The sequence below is a fragment of the Cynocephalus volans genome, chromosome 6, assembly GCF_027409185.1.
Source record: "Cynocephalus volans isolate mCynVol1 chromosome 6, mCynVol1.pri, whole genome shotgun sequence".
Lineage (NCBI taxonomy): Eukaryota > Metazoa > Chordata > Mammalia > Dermoptera > Cynocephalidae > Cynocephalus > Cynocephalus volans.
Genome location: NC_084465.1, coordinates 112,734,244 through 112,752,555, shown reverse-complemented (window position 1 = coordinate 112,752,555; position 18,312 = coordinate 112,734,244). Strand labels below are relative to the sequence as shown.

Sequence of the window (18,312 nt, the reverse complement as noted above, 5' to 3'; positions counted from 1 at the left end):
GCTTTGGTTGTGTTCTGTACCCTCCCCTGTGAGTCACACTGACAACTTCCCCCTCTGGCCTCCTGACTGCCTGGATCACTTGCTTTCTCAGTCCCTTGGTCCAGCTGTTCCCACAGCAGCCCAGCAGCTCAGAGCCCCACCTGTGACCTTGCAGTCATGACCAGGAGCAGGACAGCCCTCCTCCTGTCAATGGGTGAGTCTGGGTCCCAAAGGAGGGGGACTTGGGGATCCAGGTGCAAGTGAGTCAAGGCCGTGAACTGGGGGTCTGGCTGGGGGGATCAGGGTCCAGGTAGGGACAGATTCTCAGATACTAGGAGAGGCTGGAACATAGGGTTTGGGATCTGGAGTTTGTGGAGGGAGAGGATATTGAAGAAACAATTTGGGGGAATTCAAGAGAAGCTGGAAGAGAGATCAGTTGCCTGGACAATCCAGAAATTTCTAAAGTACGCAAAACAAGTCAACCTCGTGCTCCATCCACAGTATCCCTTTGGACCCCATGTTCTCCTGGGCCCTCCCTCATAGGAGTCCCAGAGGTAGGGGTGGGGGACGATGGACTTTAGAGCTTGAGTACTGCTCTGCAGAAATGGGGAACTGAACTTGACAGCAGACTGATGGTGAGGAGCCATCTCTGTGCCATGAGAAGGACAGAAGTGAGATAGGTCTCCAAGTGTTTAAGAGCAAGGGCTCTGGGGCCTGGGCCTGCAGGGGAGCGCAGGGGGTGGGGAGCCTAGGAGACAGAGCTCAGCTGGGGGAGGGGCAGGCAGGAGGAAGACCCTTCTCCAAAGCTCTCTTCTCACCCTCCTCCCCAGCCTTAGCTTCTTCTGTCTGCTTCAACTTGGACACAGAGCAGCTGACAACCTTCCATGTGGACAGTGCTGGCTTTGGGCACAGCGTGGTCCAGTATGACAACTCCTGGTGAGGACTGGTGGCAACTGACCTTTGCCTCCCTTCAGCTCCTCTCCCTGAGCAGAGCCCTGTCCCTCCCCAATGCCACTCCCCTCCAGCCTTTATTTGCAAACTTTCCTCTCTGTCTGGTGTGGCAATTTCCCTGGGTTATGAATATTTGGAATGAAAGTAGGCACTGTCTTGCCATCGCAATAATTGCAGCTAACATGTATCAAGCACCAAGTGCCAGGCACAGGGACAAATGTGTTCTACGTGGAGACTGATTTAATCCTCACAACAACCTTATGAGGACTAAATCAGTCGTTCAACAAGTATATATTCAGCACCTGCTATATATCTCAGGAGCTGGGCGTACACCAGAGAGTAAAACAGACAAGAATCTCTCCCACGCAGAATTTAAGTAATCTCCATTTTACAGATGAGGAAACTGAGGCCCAGAGAGGTAAAGCAAACTTGCTGGAGTGGCAGTCGGGCTCTGGCATCCATACTCTTAACTGCGGTGTTCTTTGTCTCCTGGCAGGGTGGTGGTTGGAGCCCCCCAGCAGATAACAGCTGCCAACCACACAGGGGGCCTGTACCAGTGTGGCTACAGCACGGGCGCATGTCAGCCTATCCGCCTGCAGGGTGAGCCGCTGCCCTGCCTGGAACCCAGGGCCAGGCTCCTGTGCTCGGATGGCTTCCTGCCTCCTCAAGGCCTCCCCGCCCATCACACCCCTGTATCCTGCAGCCCCATTGAGACCTGGAAGCCCACTTGACCTGTCAGACCTCTGTGTCTCCTAGGTTGAGGTGACCCTCACCCAGTTCTTACATAGCCTCCTCTGTCCCCAATGGTGACCATGCACATATCTGTCCCCTCAGTCCCCCCAGAGGCTGTGAACATGTCCCTGGGTCTGTCCTTGGCAGCTGCTACCAACCCCTCCCGGCTGCTGGTGAGTTGCCCTGGGTCATAGGAGCATCGTGAGGGGAGGAATGGGGACCCAGGGCTGCTGAAGCTGGGGTCTTGTGGAGGCTGGAGGTGCTGGGATGGGAGGTTGGGAGGGAGCAGGGGCAGCACATCCATCAGCTCCCCCCGCCTGCAGGCCTGTGGCCCCACTGTGCACCACGCATGCAGGGAGAACATGCACCTGACTGGGATCTGCTTCCTGCTGGCCGCCTCCTCCCGGCAGGTCCACAGGCTCCCAGCCACCCTGCAGGGTGAGTGTTCAGGGCCACCAGGTCCTTTGAGGAGCCCAAACACATCTAACTGGTGGTGTGGTGAGGCCAGAAACACTCTTACCAGAGTGGATAAGAAAGGGAGGATCTGGAAAAACAGTTACTAGATGGTGTCTTGGTTCCCAACACGGGCTGAAAGGCCACTGCTTTCATGCCCTGCCCCTTGCCTTCATGCTGCACAGCCTTCTCTACAACCTTGCCCTCTGTGAGCCTCGGTTTCCTTTCCTGTTAGATGGGGATAATAACACATCCACTAACGAAAGTAACATAAGATGGTCTATGGCCAGGGTTTAGCACAGCGCCTGGCATGAGGCGAGAGCTCAATTAATGCCAGCTGCTGTTATTTTTTGGGAGAAGGGGATTTCTTTCATCCAGTGTCCCCTGGGATATAATTAATTGGTTTGCACAGCAGTCTGGGAAAGGTTGGTGAGGGTGCAGTCTGAGCACTGTGTGTGTGTCTGCACATGCATGTGTGTGTATATGTGTGTACCTACATGTGTTGTGTGTGTGCGTGTATGTGTGCGTACATGTGTGCACATGGGCACGCATGTGTGCATATTGTACATGTGTGCATGTGTGCATACGTGTGTATGTGTGTGTGTATACGTGTGCATGTGTGTACGTGTATGTGTGCGTGAGTGTGCGTGTGTGTGTGTTAACGCACAGGTGGAGACACAGGGCCTGGCTTCCCTGGTGCTGATGGGGATGGAAGATGAGATAAAACAGTGAGCTTTTCAGACCCAGCTCATAGCAGACTGAGGTCACCTCCTGGTTTCTCTCTGCACCTCTAACACCACCTTAGGCCTAGACTCCCCACTGACAGGGGCCAGGGCACCTATGAGAACACCCAGACCCCACTGGTGGGAGACCTCCGGGTCAGAAAGGGGAAGCTGGGAGGTGGGAATGAAAAGAGACTTCCTCTCCTTGAGCTGGAGGAGCTTCCTCTTCTGGGGACAGATTCTGCTTTCACCCAGGAGGCGAGTGGAGGCCCATATTTAAGCTGAGAACAGAACAGCACTAGTGTGTGGCTGTTGCCAGGGGTGACATTAAAGAGATTTAACAAAAGTATCCAGTTCAGCATTGACCAAGGAAGACAGACACTGGCCAGGCTGGAGCAGGGGCCCCCCATTGCTGGATGGTGGGGATGTTGGGGAAGTGGGGAGTGGGGGGCACGGACAGCTGATGTAGGAGGAGGAGGCCCTCAGCTTCTCACCATCTGGTTTGGAGGCATTCACTTTTTTACCAGTCAGGCTGCTGAGCAGGGGTGAGGAGCCCCATCACTGTGGCAGCCACTTTATGAGACTTCAGGAGACTAATGGGTCTGTTCTATGAAGGGGTTAGGGAAGCCCTGCCCCTGACAAGGAGAGGACCCTGGATACAGGGTGGGCGGGTTCCAGATGGGGGAGAAGAGGAAGGGTGTTGGGAAGATGAGTGCTTATGTCCCTTAAAGGACCGGTGCCACCTCCTTCTCCAGAATGCCCAAGGCAGGAGCAGGACATCGTGTTCCTGATTGACGGCTCGGGAAGCATCACCTTCAGCGATTTTGCCAAGATGATGAACTTCGTGAAGGCTGTGATGAGCCAGTTCCAGAGGCCCAACACCCAGGTGTACCCTCGGGGGGAGGGAGGCGAGTCTTCAGGGCGCTGCTGGGGGAGGCTTGCCGGGGGGAGGGCCGGGGTCCTGGTGGCGTAGCCCCAGCCTGAACCCCAGTGTGGTTCTCCCAGTTTGCCCTGATGCAGTTCTCCCATGAATTCCGGATACACTTCACTTTCGACACCTTCATACACAGCTCAGATCCACTAGGACTGCTGGATTCTGTACGCCAGCTGAGAGGGTACACGCACACGGCCACAGCCATCCAAATGGTCATGTGAGTCCTGACTTCTCCCAGGTCCTTTCCCTAAGCAACCAGGTCTTCCTTTGGGCCTTATCTGTCTTCATGAGAAAGGGACAGGCAGAGACTGAAATCCGGTCCATGACCCCCTTGCTAAGCTGGGGCCTCCGGGTGGGACTGGGGTCTCCCAGAAGAAGGGGCTTCTCCTCATTTCACAAAGGGGTCAGGGGCTAGTGCGGTTTTGTTCACAGGCTTCTGGACCTACTTCTTCCCCAATAGACACGAACTGTTCCGTGCCTCAAGTGGGGCCCGCAAGGATGCCACCAGGATCCTCATTGTCATCACCGATGGGAAGAAGCAAGGTGACCGCCTGGATTATGCGGACGTCATCCCCACGGCCGAGGCGGCAGGCGTCATCCGCTATGCGATAGGGGTAGGACACGGGGTACACTGCCCACTCGCCCTCCAATCGCTTCCTCTCAAGGCAGCTTCCCTTTCAAGGATAGACACCCCAGCTCTCTTAGTTCCTACTGGCTTCAGGATGGACACTGTCCCAGCCTGGGACCCACAATCTTTTCCCCTGGATTCCTTGATGCTGTCCAAGCCTCGCTTTTCCCATCTGACCACTGAGCAGCATAATACTGGCCCACAGGGTTATTGGAAGATATGGACAGCTGTCACATTTAGGCATATTAGATGTACTGTTTTCACTGAGTGGGTCTTTGCTGGGGACAGGTCGGATCGGCTTTTCAAGCGACATATTCCTGGAAAGAACTAAATGACATTGCATCCAAGCCCTCCCATGAACACATATTTAAAGTCGACAACTTTGATGCTTTGAGGGATATTCAAAACCAACTGAAGGAGAAGATCTTTGCTATTGAGGGTAAGTCAGAGATGGAGCTCCTGGCTTCAGAAACCCTCAGCCATAAATGCTTTCCTTTTGAACCGAGTGCCCCAGGTCATAGGCACTGACGCTCCCTGTAGGTGTTGATCTCCAACTTAGATTCTCCTAAAGCTGAGGTGTCCTCTTGGACCTGGGAAGCCCATTTTTCTCCCTGGGACCCAGCGGCATGCCTCCCCCCAGGTACGGAGACCATAAGCAGCAGTTCCTTCGAATTGGAGCTGTCCCAGGAGGGCTTCAGCGCTGTGTTCACGCCTGTAAGTGGGGCCTGCAGACCGACAAAGTAGGATAAGGGAGAGGAGTGGGGGGAAGGCAACGGTGGACATTGGACAGGTGTGTGGGGCCAGTGGCAGGCACTTCTGGAATAAGCTGTCTTCCCGCTCTGGCCTGCTCAGCCCTGGAATCCTTTTCTCCCAGGATGGCCCAGTTCTGGGGGCCGTGGGGAGCTTCAGCTGGTCTGGAGGTGCCTTCCTGTATCCCTCAAATATGAGCCCCACCTTCATCAACGTGTCTCAGGAGTATGTGGACATGAGGGACTCTTACCTGGGTGAGAAAAGGCCGGGGTGGGGATGGGGAGGCATGCTACCCGGGAGAGGGGAGGGGGGAGGGAGGCCTTTATGCTGAGGCCCCGCCCCCTCAGGTTACTCAACCGAGCTGGCCCTTTGGAAGGGGGTGCCGAGCCTGGTGCTGGGGGCCCCCCGCCATCAGCACGCCGGGAAGGTTGTCATCTTCACCCAGGTGTCCAGGCAATGGAGGCCAAAGGCTGAAGTCACAGGGAGCCAGGTTGGGCACGGAGGAAGCCAGAGTGGAGTGCGAGGGTGGCCAGGTGGCCAGGGAGGGAGCAGGAGAAGACAAAGGGGCTTTGGGGCTCCTGGGGGGAGGTCCTGTGTTTGGGGAGAGGCAGGACCTGGCCCAGGACGGGGTGCCTCTGGCGGGGACAGGCAGGATGACTTGGGGCTCTGGCCTCCAGATCGGCTCCTACTTCGGGGCCTCCCTCTGCTCCGTCGACATGGACAGAGATGGCAGTACTGACCTCGTCCTCATCGGGGCCCCCCATTACTATGAACAGACCCGAGGCGGCCAGGTGTCCGTGTGCCCCATGCCCAGGGGGGTGAGTGTCTGATGGGACCTGGGCTGGGTGGGTCTGGGTGTGGGGTGGACGGGTGGCCTGGGTTGGGTCCTGGCACTGATTTCATCCTGCAGCAGAGCAGGTGGCGGTGTGAGGTCATTCTCCGAGGGGAGCAAGGCCACCCCTGGGGCCGCTTTGGGGCAGCTCTGACAGTACTGGGGGACGTGAATGGGGACAAGCTAACAGACGTGGTCATCGGGGCCCCAGGAGAGGAGGAGAACCGGGGTGCTGTCTATGTGTTTCATGGAGCCTCAGGACTGGACATCAACCCCTCCCCCAGCCAGGTGAGGCCTGTCACTGTTCCTGTCACTACAACAGTCTCCCACTTGCTTCCCTCCCTCGTCCACATGCTGCCTGGAAGACCCTTCCCTTTTTCCTCATCTTACCTCCCGGGCCCAGCACTGGGCACCTTGTAGGCAGCAAGAAAAATCTGTGGAATCCTTAAAGTGCTAAACATAGAGTTGCCATATGACCCAACAATTCTACTCCTAGATAATTGAAAACATGTCCACACGAAAACTTGTAAGTGAATGTTCTTTGTAGCATTACACACAGTAGCCATAAGGTGGAAACAACCCAAATGTCCATCAACTGATGAATGGATAAAAAAAATGTGATATACCCATACAATGGCACGATACATGCTACAACATGGATAAACCTTGAAAACATCATGCTATGTGCAAGAAGTCAATCATAAGGGACCACAGAGTGTGTGATTTCATTTATGTAGAATGCCCAGAATAGGCAAATCTATGGAGACAGAAAGTAGATTAGTGGGTGCCTAGGGCTGGCTGTGGGAGGAAGTGAGGGGTGGGGAGTGACTATGAGTGGGTGTGGGTTTTTTTTTTCGGGGTGATGGAAATGTTCTAAAATTGATTGTGGTAATGGTTTCAGAGCTCTGTGAATATACTAAAAGCCACTGAATTGTGTACTTTAAAGGGTGAGTTGTATGGCATGTAAATCATAAGCTCTCAGAAAAGCTCGTACAGAAATGAAAGTATGGAGGGAAGTCTCCACAGCTTTGCCACTTCCCAGCTGTGTGATCTTGTCAGGTTACTCCCCTCTCTGCTCTTGGTTTCCTCATCTGTAAAATGGTGATAATAACGGATCGACCTCCTCAGGCTGCCGTTGTGAGGATTAGATGAATTAGTGCACGCGAGGTGCTTCGAGCGGCGCCTGGCACACAACGGGTGTTACATTATCACAATCTATTGTTATACTCATCCTTAATACAGGGCCACACCTGGAGGGGATCTGAAGAAGAGGGTGAGAGGTCCTCTTGAGAATAACAGCGGTCCCCAGGTTGTCCTGAAACTGCACTCGGTCCACACCAGTTTGTCTAAGTGCCCCTTGCCACAGTGGCTTAGAGGTACACACCTGTCTGCATAGACCCTCGTATCACTTGGGTCACACTCAGAAGGCCCGACTCCAAGAGCAGGCCTTTCTTTTTTTTTTTTTTAGATTGTAACATCGTTGATTGTACATATTTGTGGGGTATAGAGTTGAATATCGATACCTGTGTGTAATATGTGATGCTCAAATCAGGATAATTAGTGTATTCAACACTATACAACGTAATCGTTTTTCTTGGCCCTTTATCAATCCCTCCCCTCCCCCTCCCCCTTTCCCACCCATCTTCAGTAACCTCAGTTCTGTTCTCTTCTTTTGAAAGTTCGACATATTATTGTGATTATCGTATCTTTCTTTCTTTCTTTCTTTTTTTTTTTTTTTAAATTTATTTGTTTATTTTTTAGCTTTCACTTAGAGTGAGGACATGCGGTGTTTCTCATTCAGTGCCTGGCTGACTTCACTTAACATGATTTTCTCTAAGTTCATTCGTCCATGTTGCTGTGAATGGCAGAATTTCATTCCTTTCTAGGCTGTGTAGTATTCCATTGTGTAAATATGCCACGTTTTCCTTATCTAGCCATCCGACAATGGACATTTAGGTTGGTTCCATATCTTGACTACTGGAAATAGTGTTGCAATAAACATGGGAGTGCAAGTATCCCTTCGACATGATGATTTCCATTCCTTTGGGTATACACCCAGCAGTGGGATTGCTGGGTCATATGGCAGTTCTATCTGTAGTTGTTTGAGGAATCCCCATACTGTTTACCATAATGGCTGCACCAATTTACAGTCCCACCAACAGTGCAGGAGGTTCCCCTTTAAGTTCTGGATTCGCTGCCCACACAACTTGTTCTTCTTCCCACTTCATCCTGTGTCGCCTTGCACGGGCTCACGTCACCTCCACTAGCTCACACACGGAATGTGAGGATGTGGTAGTGAGGTCAGTTTCACTGGGTGCGAGGTTTGATTGTGTTTGTGCTGTTTCTGCCTCCACCTGGCCTTTCTAGACTCCCTTAGTAATTGGTAAATTTCTCTTTTGAATTTATTATTATTACTCTTAATGTCTCTAGTCCCACCGTTGCTCAGAGATTGAAAGGGCACATTCAGGACTGGCTGTTTAGCTCAGCTGGTTAGAGCGCAGCCTTATAACACCAAGGTCACGGGTTTGGATCCCTGAACCAGCCAGCCACACACACACACAAAAAAAAAAAAAAAAAAAAAAGAAAGAAAGAAAGAGCACGTTCTCTGAGGGATGTGGCATTACAGGAGGAAGGGGAACACAAGGGGAAGGACCCATAGGGGAGGTGACGCTCAGGAGGGTGCCACCAGTCCCCATCCCAACTCAGCCCTTCTCGTCCTTTGAAGAGACAGGTGGCAACAGGCAGCAAAAAGGGGCCTTGGGCTTGGGGCCAGAGGGTCTGATTTCAGGTCTAGAATTGCCTCTTAAAGGCCCTGTGAGGCTGGGACTGTCGCCCAGCCTCTCCTGCATCTGTGAGATGGGAGGGGGCTGGATGAGTTCTGAGATCTCTTCAAATTTAACACTTGTCATGATATACCAGACTGTTAACTATATTCCAGCTGCCATTCCAAGGACTATAGAAACGAACTCATGTAATGCTCGTAGCTAAACTCTGTGGTATTACTGTTCCCATGTGAAAGATGAGAAAACTGAGGCACAGAAAGATTGAATCCCCAAGGCCCTTAAGTGAATGAGTCGGAATTGGAGCCAGAGACCAACTGAATGAATGAGCGAGACTCAGGTCACTGGCCACTCTTCATTGGTTTCTTAGGAATACTTCCCTTTTTCCAGCCATCTCCTCCCCACTCCTACCTCCCAGTTCCTCTCGTTGCTTATTTCCAATGTGCTCCCTACATCCCTGATCTGACTTGCCTTTCTCTCTCTGGCCAGCGCATTGCGGGCTCCCAGCTTCCCCCCGGGATCCAGCATTTTGGGCAGTCACTGAGCGGGGGTCAGGACCTCACCCAGGATGGACTGATGGACCTGGCCGTGGGGGCCCAGGGGCATGTGTTGCTGCTCAGGTGAGAACAGCCTTCTTCAGACATTCTTCATGTGGTCCTAGGTGTGGATGGGGACCCCCACCCCCCTCCACATTCCAGGTTGTTCTCCTAGGAGCCAAGGTCTGTCCTCAGCACAGTGCTCTGTCCACAGGACCAGACCTGTCCTCAGGGTGTGGATGAACATACGCTTCACAGTTACAGAGATCGCCAGGTCTCTGTTTGAGTGCCAGGAGCAGGTGGCCTCTGTCAAGGACCTGGGCGAAGCCAACATCTGCCTTCATATTTACGAAAGTCCCAAGAACCAACTGGGTGAGTCTTCTCCCCTCCAGCCCAGGGCATGCTGACCTCTGGGATCCCCAGCCCAGGGCTCCTGTCTGCTGGCCCCTTGCCCACCTGAGCAGCTCCTGGCTCTCCCAACCTTCCATCTCCCACTTTCCTCTACAGGTGACCTCCAAAGCTCTGTGACCTTTGACTTGGCCCTCGACCCTGGCCGCCTGAGTCCCCGTGCCATTTTCGAGGAGACGAAGACCTGGACTCTGACTCGAGTCCAAGTCCTTGGGCTGGGTCTGCACTGTGAACCCGTGAGGCTGCAGCTCCCGGTGAGGGCACTCGATGCCCAGGGGTTGGACATTGGGAGACTGGCCTGGGCTGGGTGGGAAAGAACAGGGTGTGTTCTGGCCCTCCCTGTGGCTCAGCCCTAGCACAGGACCTGGCATGCTGGAGGTGCTTAATCCACGTTAGCTGAGTGACTGAGAGAGTGGGCGAGGTCAGCTGCAGCTGCCAGAGGTCACACAGCTGGATTTCAGGAAATGGAATCCAGGGGCCTTGGGCTGGATTCCTTCACTCACTCAGTGGACAGTATTTATGGAGCTGTCTCTGAGACAGGTGCTGTCCACACTGTGTCCTAGGGGCCAGGGACGCAGCAGTCATTGCCCACAGGGAGCTCCGGAGGGAAGGCCAAAACACACACGTTTCTACATAATGCATGTTGGGTAGCGATAACTGCTAGGAAGAAAGATGAAGCCAGGGAAGAGGACAGAGAGGGGCGCTAGTGACTCTGCACGGTGCTTTCATCGACCGCCGCTCTGTTCAACACCTGCCCTGCAGGCCTGTGTGGAGGACTCGGTGACCCCCATCACCCTGCGCCTCAACTTCTCCCTGGTGGCGCAGCCCATCCCTTCCTCCAGAAGCCTCCGGCCCATGCTGGCTGTGGATGCTCAGAGATACCTCACAGCCTCTGTGAGTCCTGGGATTGGGGTGTCCCTGAGGGCGTGGACAGGGTGGGCTCCGGATCTCAGGGGAAACCCCCTGCTGCCTTCCTTCTCAGCTCCCCTTTGAGAAGAACTGTGGAGCTGACCACGTCTGCCAGGATGACCTTGGCATCTCCTTTGACTTCTCAGGGTGAGCTTCCTCCCCCTGAGACCTGCCCTGGCACCCCAGCTTCCCTCCTGGAACCTGGGTCTCCTGTCCCTGGCTCTCTAACACTCCTGCCCTGTACTTGGGACCCAGGTCCCCTGTGCCCTATCTCCCACCTCCCTGCCTGCATTTTATCCCCAGACTATTTCCAGTCTCAGTCACAGAATCATCTCCCCCACACCCCCAACATCCAGCTTGAAGACCCTGGTGGTGGGGAGTAACCTGGAGCTCAATGCAGAAGTGACTGTGTGGAATGATGGCGAGGACTCCTATGGAACCACAGTCACTTTCTCCTACCCGGCAGGGCTGTCCTATCGCCGCGTGGCAGGGATCCAGGTACTCCCTCTGGGGAAGGAAGAGGCTGATGGGTTCAAAGCTCAGGCAGAGCTGCTGATGCTTAGCAACCTCTCATGTGCCAAGAGCCTGGGCTGGCCTTGGCTGCACGGATGCAGCCATGCTGCCTGGGGCCTGCCTGGGCTCACATGGGGTTCAACTTTGGGCATTGCATTTTAAGGACTCTGACTATTGGGAATAAATTCCCAGAAGACCACTAATATGGAGAGAGATAAAACCCTGCCTTAAATTTCTTTGTGTTCCATTTCATAACAATATTTCACTTTTAAAGGAAAGCACATCTCAGCCTTTGAGTATTTTAAAACACTGCTCTGTAGAAGGAGGGATTGAATGTACTGTTTACTCCAAATCAGGGTTTGGCAAACTTTTTCTATAAAGGGGTAGATAGTAAATGTTTCAGCTTTGTGGGCTGTACGGTTTGTCACAGCTACTCAGCTCCGCTCTTGTGGAGTGAAAACAGCCATTGATATGAACGAGGGTATGCATGAGCATAGCTATGATCCAATAAAACTTTATTTAGAAAAATAGTTGGTGGGCTGTCTTTTGCCAGTCCTTGTGCTAAAAGACAGAACTAGGACCACAGGGAATCAAAAAGAAATAGATTATTTTACAAAAATTTTATTATGAAGAATTTTAAACATTTACAAAAGTAGAGAGTAGTTCAACAAACCTCCCCAAAACTTACCACCCAGATTCAGCAATTATCAGCATTTTGCTACATGTGTTTCATCTATGTTTTTTCCTTTGCTAAAGTATTTTAGAACAAATGCTAGACATCGGGTCATCATTGCACCTCCTTATTTCACTGTGCTGTGTTTTGATCATGTTCCTCAAAGTTCGTGTGTTGGAAACTTAATCCCCAGTGCCACAGTGCTGGGAGGTGGGACCTTTAAGAGGTGATTAGGTCATGAGGGCTTTTTGCCCCGTGAATGAATTAATTCTGTTATCACAGGAGTGGGTTCCTGATAATAGGATGAGTTTGGGCCCTGTCATAGCTGTTTTCTGTTGCTGATAACAGAATACCTGAAACTGGTAAGTTGTAAGGAAACAGAATTTATATTTTACAGTTTTGGAGGCTGGTGAGGGCCTTCTGCTTGGTGGGGCCTCTCTGCAGAGTCCCAAAGCAGCGCAGGGTATCACATGGTGAGGGGGCTGAGGATACTCATGTGCTCTTTTCCTCTCCTTATATAGCCTCCAGTCTACTCTGTGATAACCCATTAATCCATTAATGGATCAATCCATTCACGAGGGCAGAGCCCTCACGAGCCAATCACCTCTTAAAGGCTGCACCTTTCAAATACCATAGTTGATCTCCTACCTTATTAACACTCACGATGGGGATGATGTTTTAACATGAGCTTTGGAGGGCACATTCAAACCATAGCAGCCCCCTTTCTCGTGGGCACTCTCATGCCCTCCCACCTTCTGCCATGAGATGACACAGCAGAGAGAATCTCACCTCAGATACCAGATGCCAGCACCATGCTCTTGGACTTCCCAGCCTCCAAAGCTGTGAGCCAAATAAACACCTCTTGTTTATTAATTACCCACTCTGTGATAGTCTGTCATAGCAGCAGAAAATGGACTAATCACACTGTATAGTTGTGAACAGTGGGGACATCTTACATGACCCCAATGCCATTATCACATCTAGTAAAACACATGATTCCTTGGTATTTAGATCATTGTCACTCACATTTCTCTAATTGTCCCACAACTGTCTTTTTACCCCTGATTTATTTGAACTAAGATCTAAACCAGGTATGTCTGCTATGTCTCTCTTAGTCTAGTATTCCCTACAGGAGCATATTTGGATTAATGCATGAGAGAACACACTAGGAAAGGCGATCTCTAGCCTGTGAGAGGAGATCACCCCATCACTGCAAGTGCTCCTAGACATATCAACTAAATGCGATGTATGCACATTTGCTGGACATTGATTTTAATAAATGAGCTGTAAAGTAACATTTGGGAGACAACTTAGGAAAACTGCACATGACTGGTATACTAAAAAGTTATTTTTCATTTTGTTGAGTGTGATTTGTTGGGTCTCATGACTATGTTAAAAACTATACATTGGTATACATTGAAGTAGTTCTGGGTGAAACAATATGATGTCTGAAATATGCTTTAGATTATCCAGAAAAAATAGTGGAGAGCAGTTGAATAAAACAAGAGTAGAAAAATGTTGGTAACAACCTGAGTAATAGATATGGAGATTGATTTTCTAGTCTCTCTACTTTTGAGTATGTTTCAAAATTTCCACAAGAGAAGCCCTTTAAAAATAACAAGAAATAAAAAGAAGGAAAATTCTAATACATCTGAGATTTCTGCTTGGAGAGGAAGTTTGACCATATAGTGTCTAAGGATCTTTAAAAAACACAACCTTAAGGGAGATGCCAGGACACCGTGTCACTGCTTCATGGAATGTCTTTGGAACACTGACAGATGCTCATCTGCTCTTTTTCACCTACCTTTGCCTAGAATCACCCACGGCTGCGCTCCCTGCGTCTGACGTGTGACAGCGCCCCAGATGGGAGTCAGGACACCTGGACCACCAGATGCAGCATCAACCACATCATCTTCCAGGGGGGCACCAGGGTCAGCATGCACCCACCCCTAGCCCCCTGCCCCCACCCCATCTTACTCCCCCTGACCTCCCTCTATTCTCGCCTTCTCCTCAGATCACATTCTTGGCTACCTTTGACGTCTCCCCCAAGGCTGTGCTGGGTGACCGGCTGCTCCTGACAGCCAATGTGAGCAGGTGAGCCAGGCAGTGCCCCTCACCCCACCTCACGCCCAGCCTCCTCCTCTGGGGCCCCCAGCAACTGGACCTCCTCTTTCTTCAGTGAGAACAACACCCCCAGGACCAGCAAGACCACCTTCCAGCTGGAGCTTCCGGTGAAGTACGCCGTCTACACCGTGATCAGCAGGTGCCCCACTGTGACCTCAAAAGGGTTCCCCATTACCCTGATGGGGAGATGGGAGGGTGGTTCTCTCCCCCTGCAGAAGCCAAATATCTGGGATGTTTTGGGTTTTATTGCCACCTTTCACCCTTTCACTGCTGGCAGTACTTATTAATCAATGAGAGTTTATCTCAGGCTAGTTATGATAATAATTGTGATAGTATCATCATCATATCCTACATTTAACAGAGGTATTTAGAAGCCTTTCTCAAAAGCCCCAAGATTCTCTTTGGTGCCCTGGGACATATGAGACATGTCCCTATCTTTGAGGTTCTCACAGCTTTACTGGGAAGCAAGGTTACCCTGACACAAGCCAGAATCTCATCAAGGGCTGCTATGTGTTTCTGTACCCTGGGGCCATGTGGGTTACCAAGAGGGTCTTCTATAGAGGGAGACCTCAACTAAACACTGAAGGGTCCACAGCATCAGGCTTGGCTGGCTGTGATTCTCAGAGTGGCCCCTGGCACTTGGCCAAGACAAATCTTTGCGAGGAACAGACTCGTACTCTGCAGGGCTTTTAGACCCCCTCCCTCTTTTCCCAGTCCCCTTGGGGAAGGACAGGGACAGATGACCTGCCTATTTCAGCAGCTGGGTGTCAGGAAGAAGCTGGATGAAAGGATAGGGCCTTAATACGCTTCCCAGGAGTGTTAGATGAAGTTTTTGAAGCTAAGAAGTCAAGCCAAGTGTCCGAGCAGATACCTTCCTTCATCAAATGCCTTCCTGGCCTTCCCTGTGTGCCAGGCACAGAGCTGTGGTTACTTTCCATACATTCATTCAGCAAAGATGTATTGAGGCCCTATGACGTGTAATGGAAACCAGACACAAACCCCTGCCCTTGTGGGATACGCCTCGTCAATGCTCTGCTCCTACCTCCAGCTGCACTCTTCCATGTGCACCTGTGCATGTGGCGCTCCCAGCCAGCTGCCTGCTCTGAGCTGTTCACTGGAGTGTGCGGTGGGGGTACTCATACCTCCTTGTGGGGGCCATAGGTGGGGCAACCCACCCTGGGCCTGTGTGGCCCAACAGCTCAGCCACATGCTGTGCTATAACTCTTGGGTGAGGGCACTCAGAGGGGCCCTCAGGACCAGGCTGGGGTGCTTTTTGGAGAGTCCCTTGGCGGAGGAAAAATGAGGCTTTGGAGCAGGAGTGGTGGGCTGGAATTTGGACTATGAGGTAAAGGACAGGTACCCCAGGAGTGGAGCTGTGAGGGGCAGTGGTGAGACCAGTCACATGTGAGGGTCTGGGCTGGCCTCTAGTTTCCAGGCTTGGGCCCATGCAGGCCTCAGGAAGTACTGAGACCCAGTGAAGAGTCTGCTGTTGGGCCTTCCCTACCTCCCAGCCCCAGGCCCAGAAAAGCCAAGGAAACAGGAGAGAGGGGCCCCCAGGGAAGGACTGCAGGAGACCAGAAAAGGGCTGTGCTCAGCAGGCATTGGTCCACAGCGTCGGCCTGAGGCTCCCCAGGCCTTTGCTGTGTCCCTTGTGCCTACATGCCTACGAAGCACTGTCAGGGAAACTGAGGTGCAACAAGTCAGCCCCTTTCCCTGCACCCCTGCCCAGGCTCCTGGCAGCCTCCTCCATGGGCAGCTTCTGCAAGAACTCTGCACCCATTTCAAAGCCCAGCTTCCTAGACCCTCCCTTATTCCACCTCAGCCACCCAAACAGGACCCCATCTTCAGGTCTCTCCAAGGCCCTACCGACTACCTATCCCATCATGCTCCTCCACCCATGCCTTTTCTCTCTCCAGCCACGAACAGTCCACCAAGTACCTCAACTTCTCAGCCTCAGAGCAGGAGGAGAGTGGTGTGGCCAAGCACAGATACCAGGTAAGTGGCTGAGACTCAGGGGCTGGGGTTGGGGCTGGGGTGGGCCTGGGAGCTGGAGCATAGTGGGGAGGTGGGCTGGGGTGTGGCCTCTGCCTCACCGCCCTCTGTGCAGGTGAACAACCTGGGACGGAGAGACCTGCCTGTCAGCGTCAACTTCTGGGTGCCTGTGGAGTTGAACAGGGCAGCTGTGTGGATTAAGGTGGAGGTCTCCTGCCCCCAGGTACTCAAGGACTGTGTGTGGCTCCTCCAGCAGTGCCCTTTACCTGGGTTCCCTATGTCCCTCATGAATCCCTGATGTCCCAACTGAGACTCGTGTTCTCCGTGTCTTCTCCTAGAACCCGTCCATTCAGTGTTCCTCGAAGAGAATATCTCCCACAGAGTCCAACTTCCTGACTCACATTCAGAAGAATCCTGTGCTGGTGAGGAGGGCTCTGGGCGGTCCCCCACTTTAAGCCACGCATCAGAGGAATTTAATTCAGGAACGCATGTTACATTCAGAAGGACACCTGCCAAGCAGCCTCCTGTATTCAGATGCGACTGCGTCCCTCAGATCACACAGTTTTCTACCTTCAAACAACATTCTCTGGCCCGATGCCACTTCTCTGTCCCTAGGACTGCTCTGTTGCTGAGTGTCTGAGGTTCCGCTGTGACATCCCCTCCTTTGGCGTCCAGGAAGAGCTTGACTTCATCCTGCAGGGCAACCTCAGCTTCGGCTGGGTCAGCCAGGTGAGTAGGTCCAAGAGCAGAGCCCCTCGCCCAGATTGGGTGGGACCGGATGTGTCTGTGCCCATCCTCAAGCCAGGACACTTCTGGAAATCTGAGCATCCCCAGAGCTAATTCCACAGCTCCCCGCATACCCTTGTTTTGCAGACACAACAGAAGAAGGTGTTGGTTGTGAGTGTGGCTGAAATCACTTTTGACACATCTATGTACTCCCAGCTTCCAGGACAGGAGGCGTTTGTGAGAGCCCAGGTAGTGAGTGTGTGGTGGGCAGTGGCCAGGCTGGTGCTAAATCCGTGATGCTGGTTGGGGGGTTGCAGCTTGGAGGGAGGAGGGGTGAGGGTCTCTGTGCAGGACAGTTGTCCCTGAGTGCACGAGTGCTTCTGCATCTCACCCCTGGCAGCAGGGTCTGGAGAAGGGTGGGGGTAGGGAGGGCGGGGAGTTAGAGGCTGTGGGTGCTGGGGTGAGTCTGGGAAAGCATGAGGTCTGATACTTTCTGATGGGGTCACCTCCACTGCAGATGGAGACGGTGCTGGAGAAGTATGAGGTCCACAACCCCATCCCCCTGATCGTGGGCAGCTCCGTGGGAGGTCTGCTGCTGCTGGCGCTTGTCACAGCTGCACTCTACAAGGTAAGGGTCTCACCCCCATCTTGACACGAGTAGCATTTGACCCCGCTCTCTACAGTGTGAGGAAGAGCTCACCTTGAAATCAGATGCACATTCTCGCTAGGTCACTTCATGTGAGAAACTACTCCCACCTCTGATATCCCCAGAATCTAAGTGTCCCCAAGGTTTGTGCCTTCCTGTCTGACTCTCAGGCCTCCTCCCATCTCTCGCCCTTTCTTTCCCACTCATCTCTGCCTGTCTATGTGATTCCTTGGTCAGCAGATTGTAATAGAAAAGCACAGACCTGGGTCTGAATGTTGATGCCACCAGCAAGTCTTCCTTTCTTTGACCGTCAGCAAATGCCTGGTCCACTCTGGGTTTTGATTTCTCAGTCTGAAGGTGATTCTGCCCAGCTCACAGAATTTTGGCTAAGTCTAAATGACACAATGTGCATAAAGGTCCTGGTGCAGTACTTGGAACACTGCAGGGGCTCCAGAAGTGGTGACACCCTCCCCCACCCATCATCGCTCTTCCTGTCCCACACTGAACTTCCTGTTTTCTTCTTCTTCCTCCCCACAGGCTGGCTTTTTCAAACGCCGGTACAAGGAAATGATGGAGGAAGCAAATGGACAGGTTGCTCCAGAAAATGCGACATCAGACTCCCAACTTGCCCAGTGAGGAACTATCTCCTGTTCCCCTTTGCACCTGCTCTTCCCTGAGAGGTTTCCCAATACTGTTACTCTCACCTGAGTCAGGCTTGAGGGAGGCTGGCATCAGGTGCCTTCTGTCTTTGGGAGGGTGCAGTGTCTTGCCTGGGAAGGGACATTTGTTTCATAAAGGCTCCAACTGGAAACCCTCAGGACAGGGTCCCTGCCTTGCCACCCCAGAGGACTTGACTTGGGATTTCTACCTAGAAATACCTGGACAATAGCCCCAGGCTCCAGTCTTTCTCCACTAGCTGCCAATGACCTTTCTAAAGTACAGAACTGAAGCCGCTCTTCCTCATCCACCCTCAGTGGCTCCCCATTACTCTCAGCATAATGTCCAAACTCTCCAGCTTCGTGTT

The 18,312-nt window shown here is 52.4% G+C and overlaps 1 protein-coding gene across 1 annotated transcript; it reads left to right on the top strand.

The window, feature by feature from the left end:
* The first annotated feature begins 156 nt into the window (after positions 1-156).
* On the top strand, positions 157-17,924 carry ITGAX (integrin subunit alpha X). The gene is made up of 30 exons (XM_063098941.1): positions 157-193; positions 810-915; positions 1,427-1,530; positions 1,765-1,835; positions 1,986-2,100; positions 3,593-3,723; positions 3,843-3,988; positions 4,232-4,385; positions 4,688-4,838; positions 5,040-5,113; positions 5,274-5,403; positions 5,497-5,639; positions 5,827-5,967; positions 6,060-6,269; positions 9,251-9,381; positions 9,512-9,669; positions 9,805-9,959; positions 10,468-10,599; positions 10,688-10,761; positions 10,971-11,112; positions 13,615-13,731; positions 13,815-13,894; positions 13,980-14,063; positions 15,841-15,919; positions 16,032-16,139; positions 16,255-16,338; positions 16,532-16,645; positions 16,790-16,891; positions 17,160-17,270; positions 17,826-17,924. Exons 1-30 carry the CDS (start codon positions 157-159, stop codon positions 17,922-17,924), a joined length of 3,483 nt encoding a protein of 1,160 aa, XP_062955011.1.
* Positions 17,925-18,312: the final 388 nt, after the last annotated feature.

Coding starts and splice junctions, on each gene's coding strand:
- ITGAX (XM_063098941.1), top strand. CDS start 157: ATGACCAGGAGCAGGACAGCCCTCCTCCTGTCAATGG. Junction 1,531..1,764: donor TCAGCCTATCCGCCTGCAGG/GTGAGCCGCTGC, acceptor CTGTCCCCTCAG/TCCCCCCAGAGGCTGTGAAC. Junction 5,640..5,826: donor CTGAAGTCACAGGGAGCCAG/GTTGGGCACGGA, acceptor TCTGGCCTCCAG/ATCGGCTCCTACTTCGGGGC.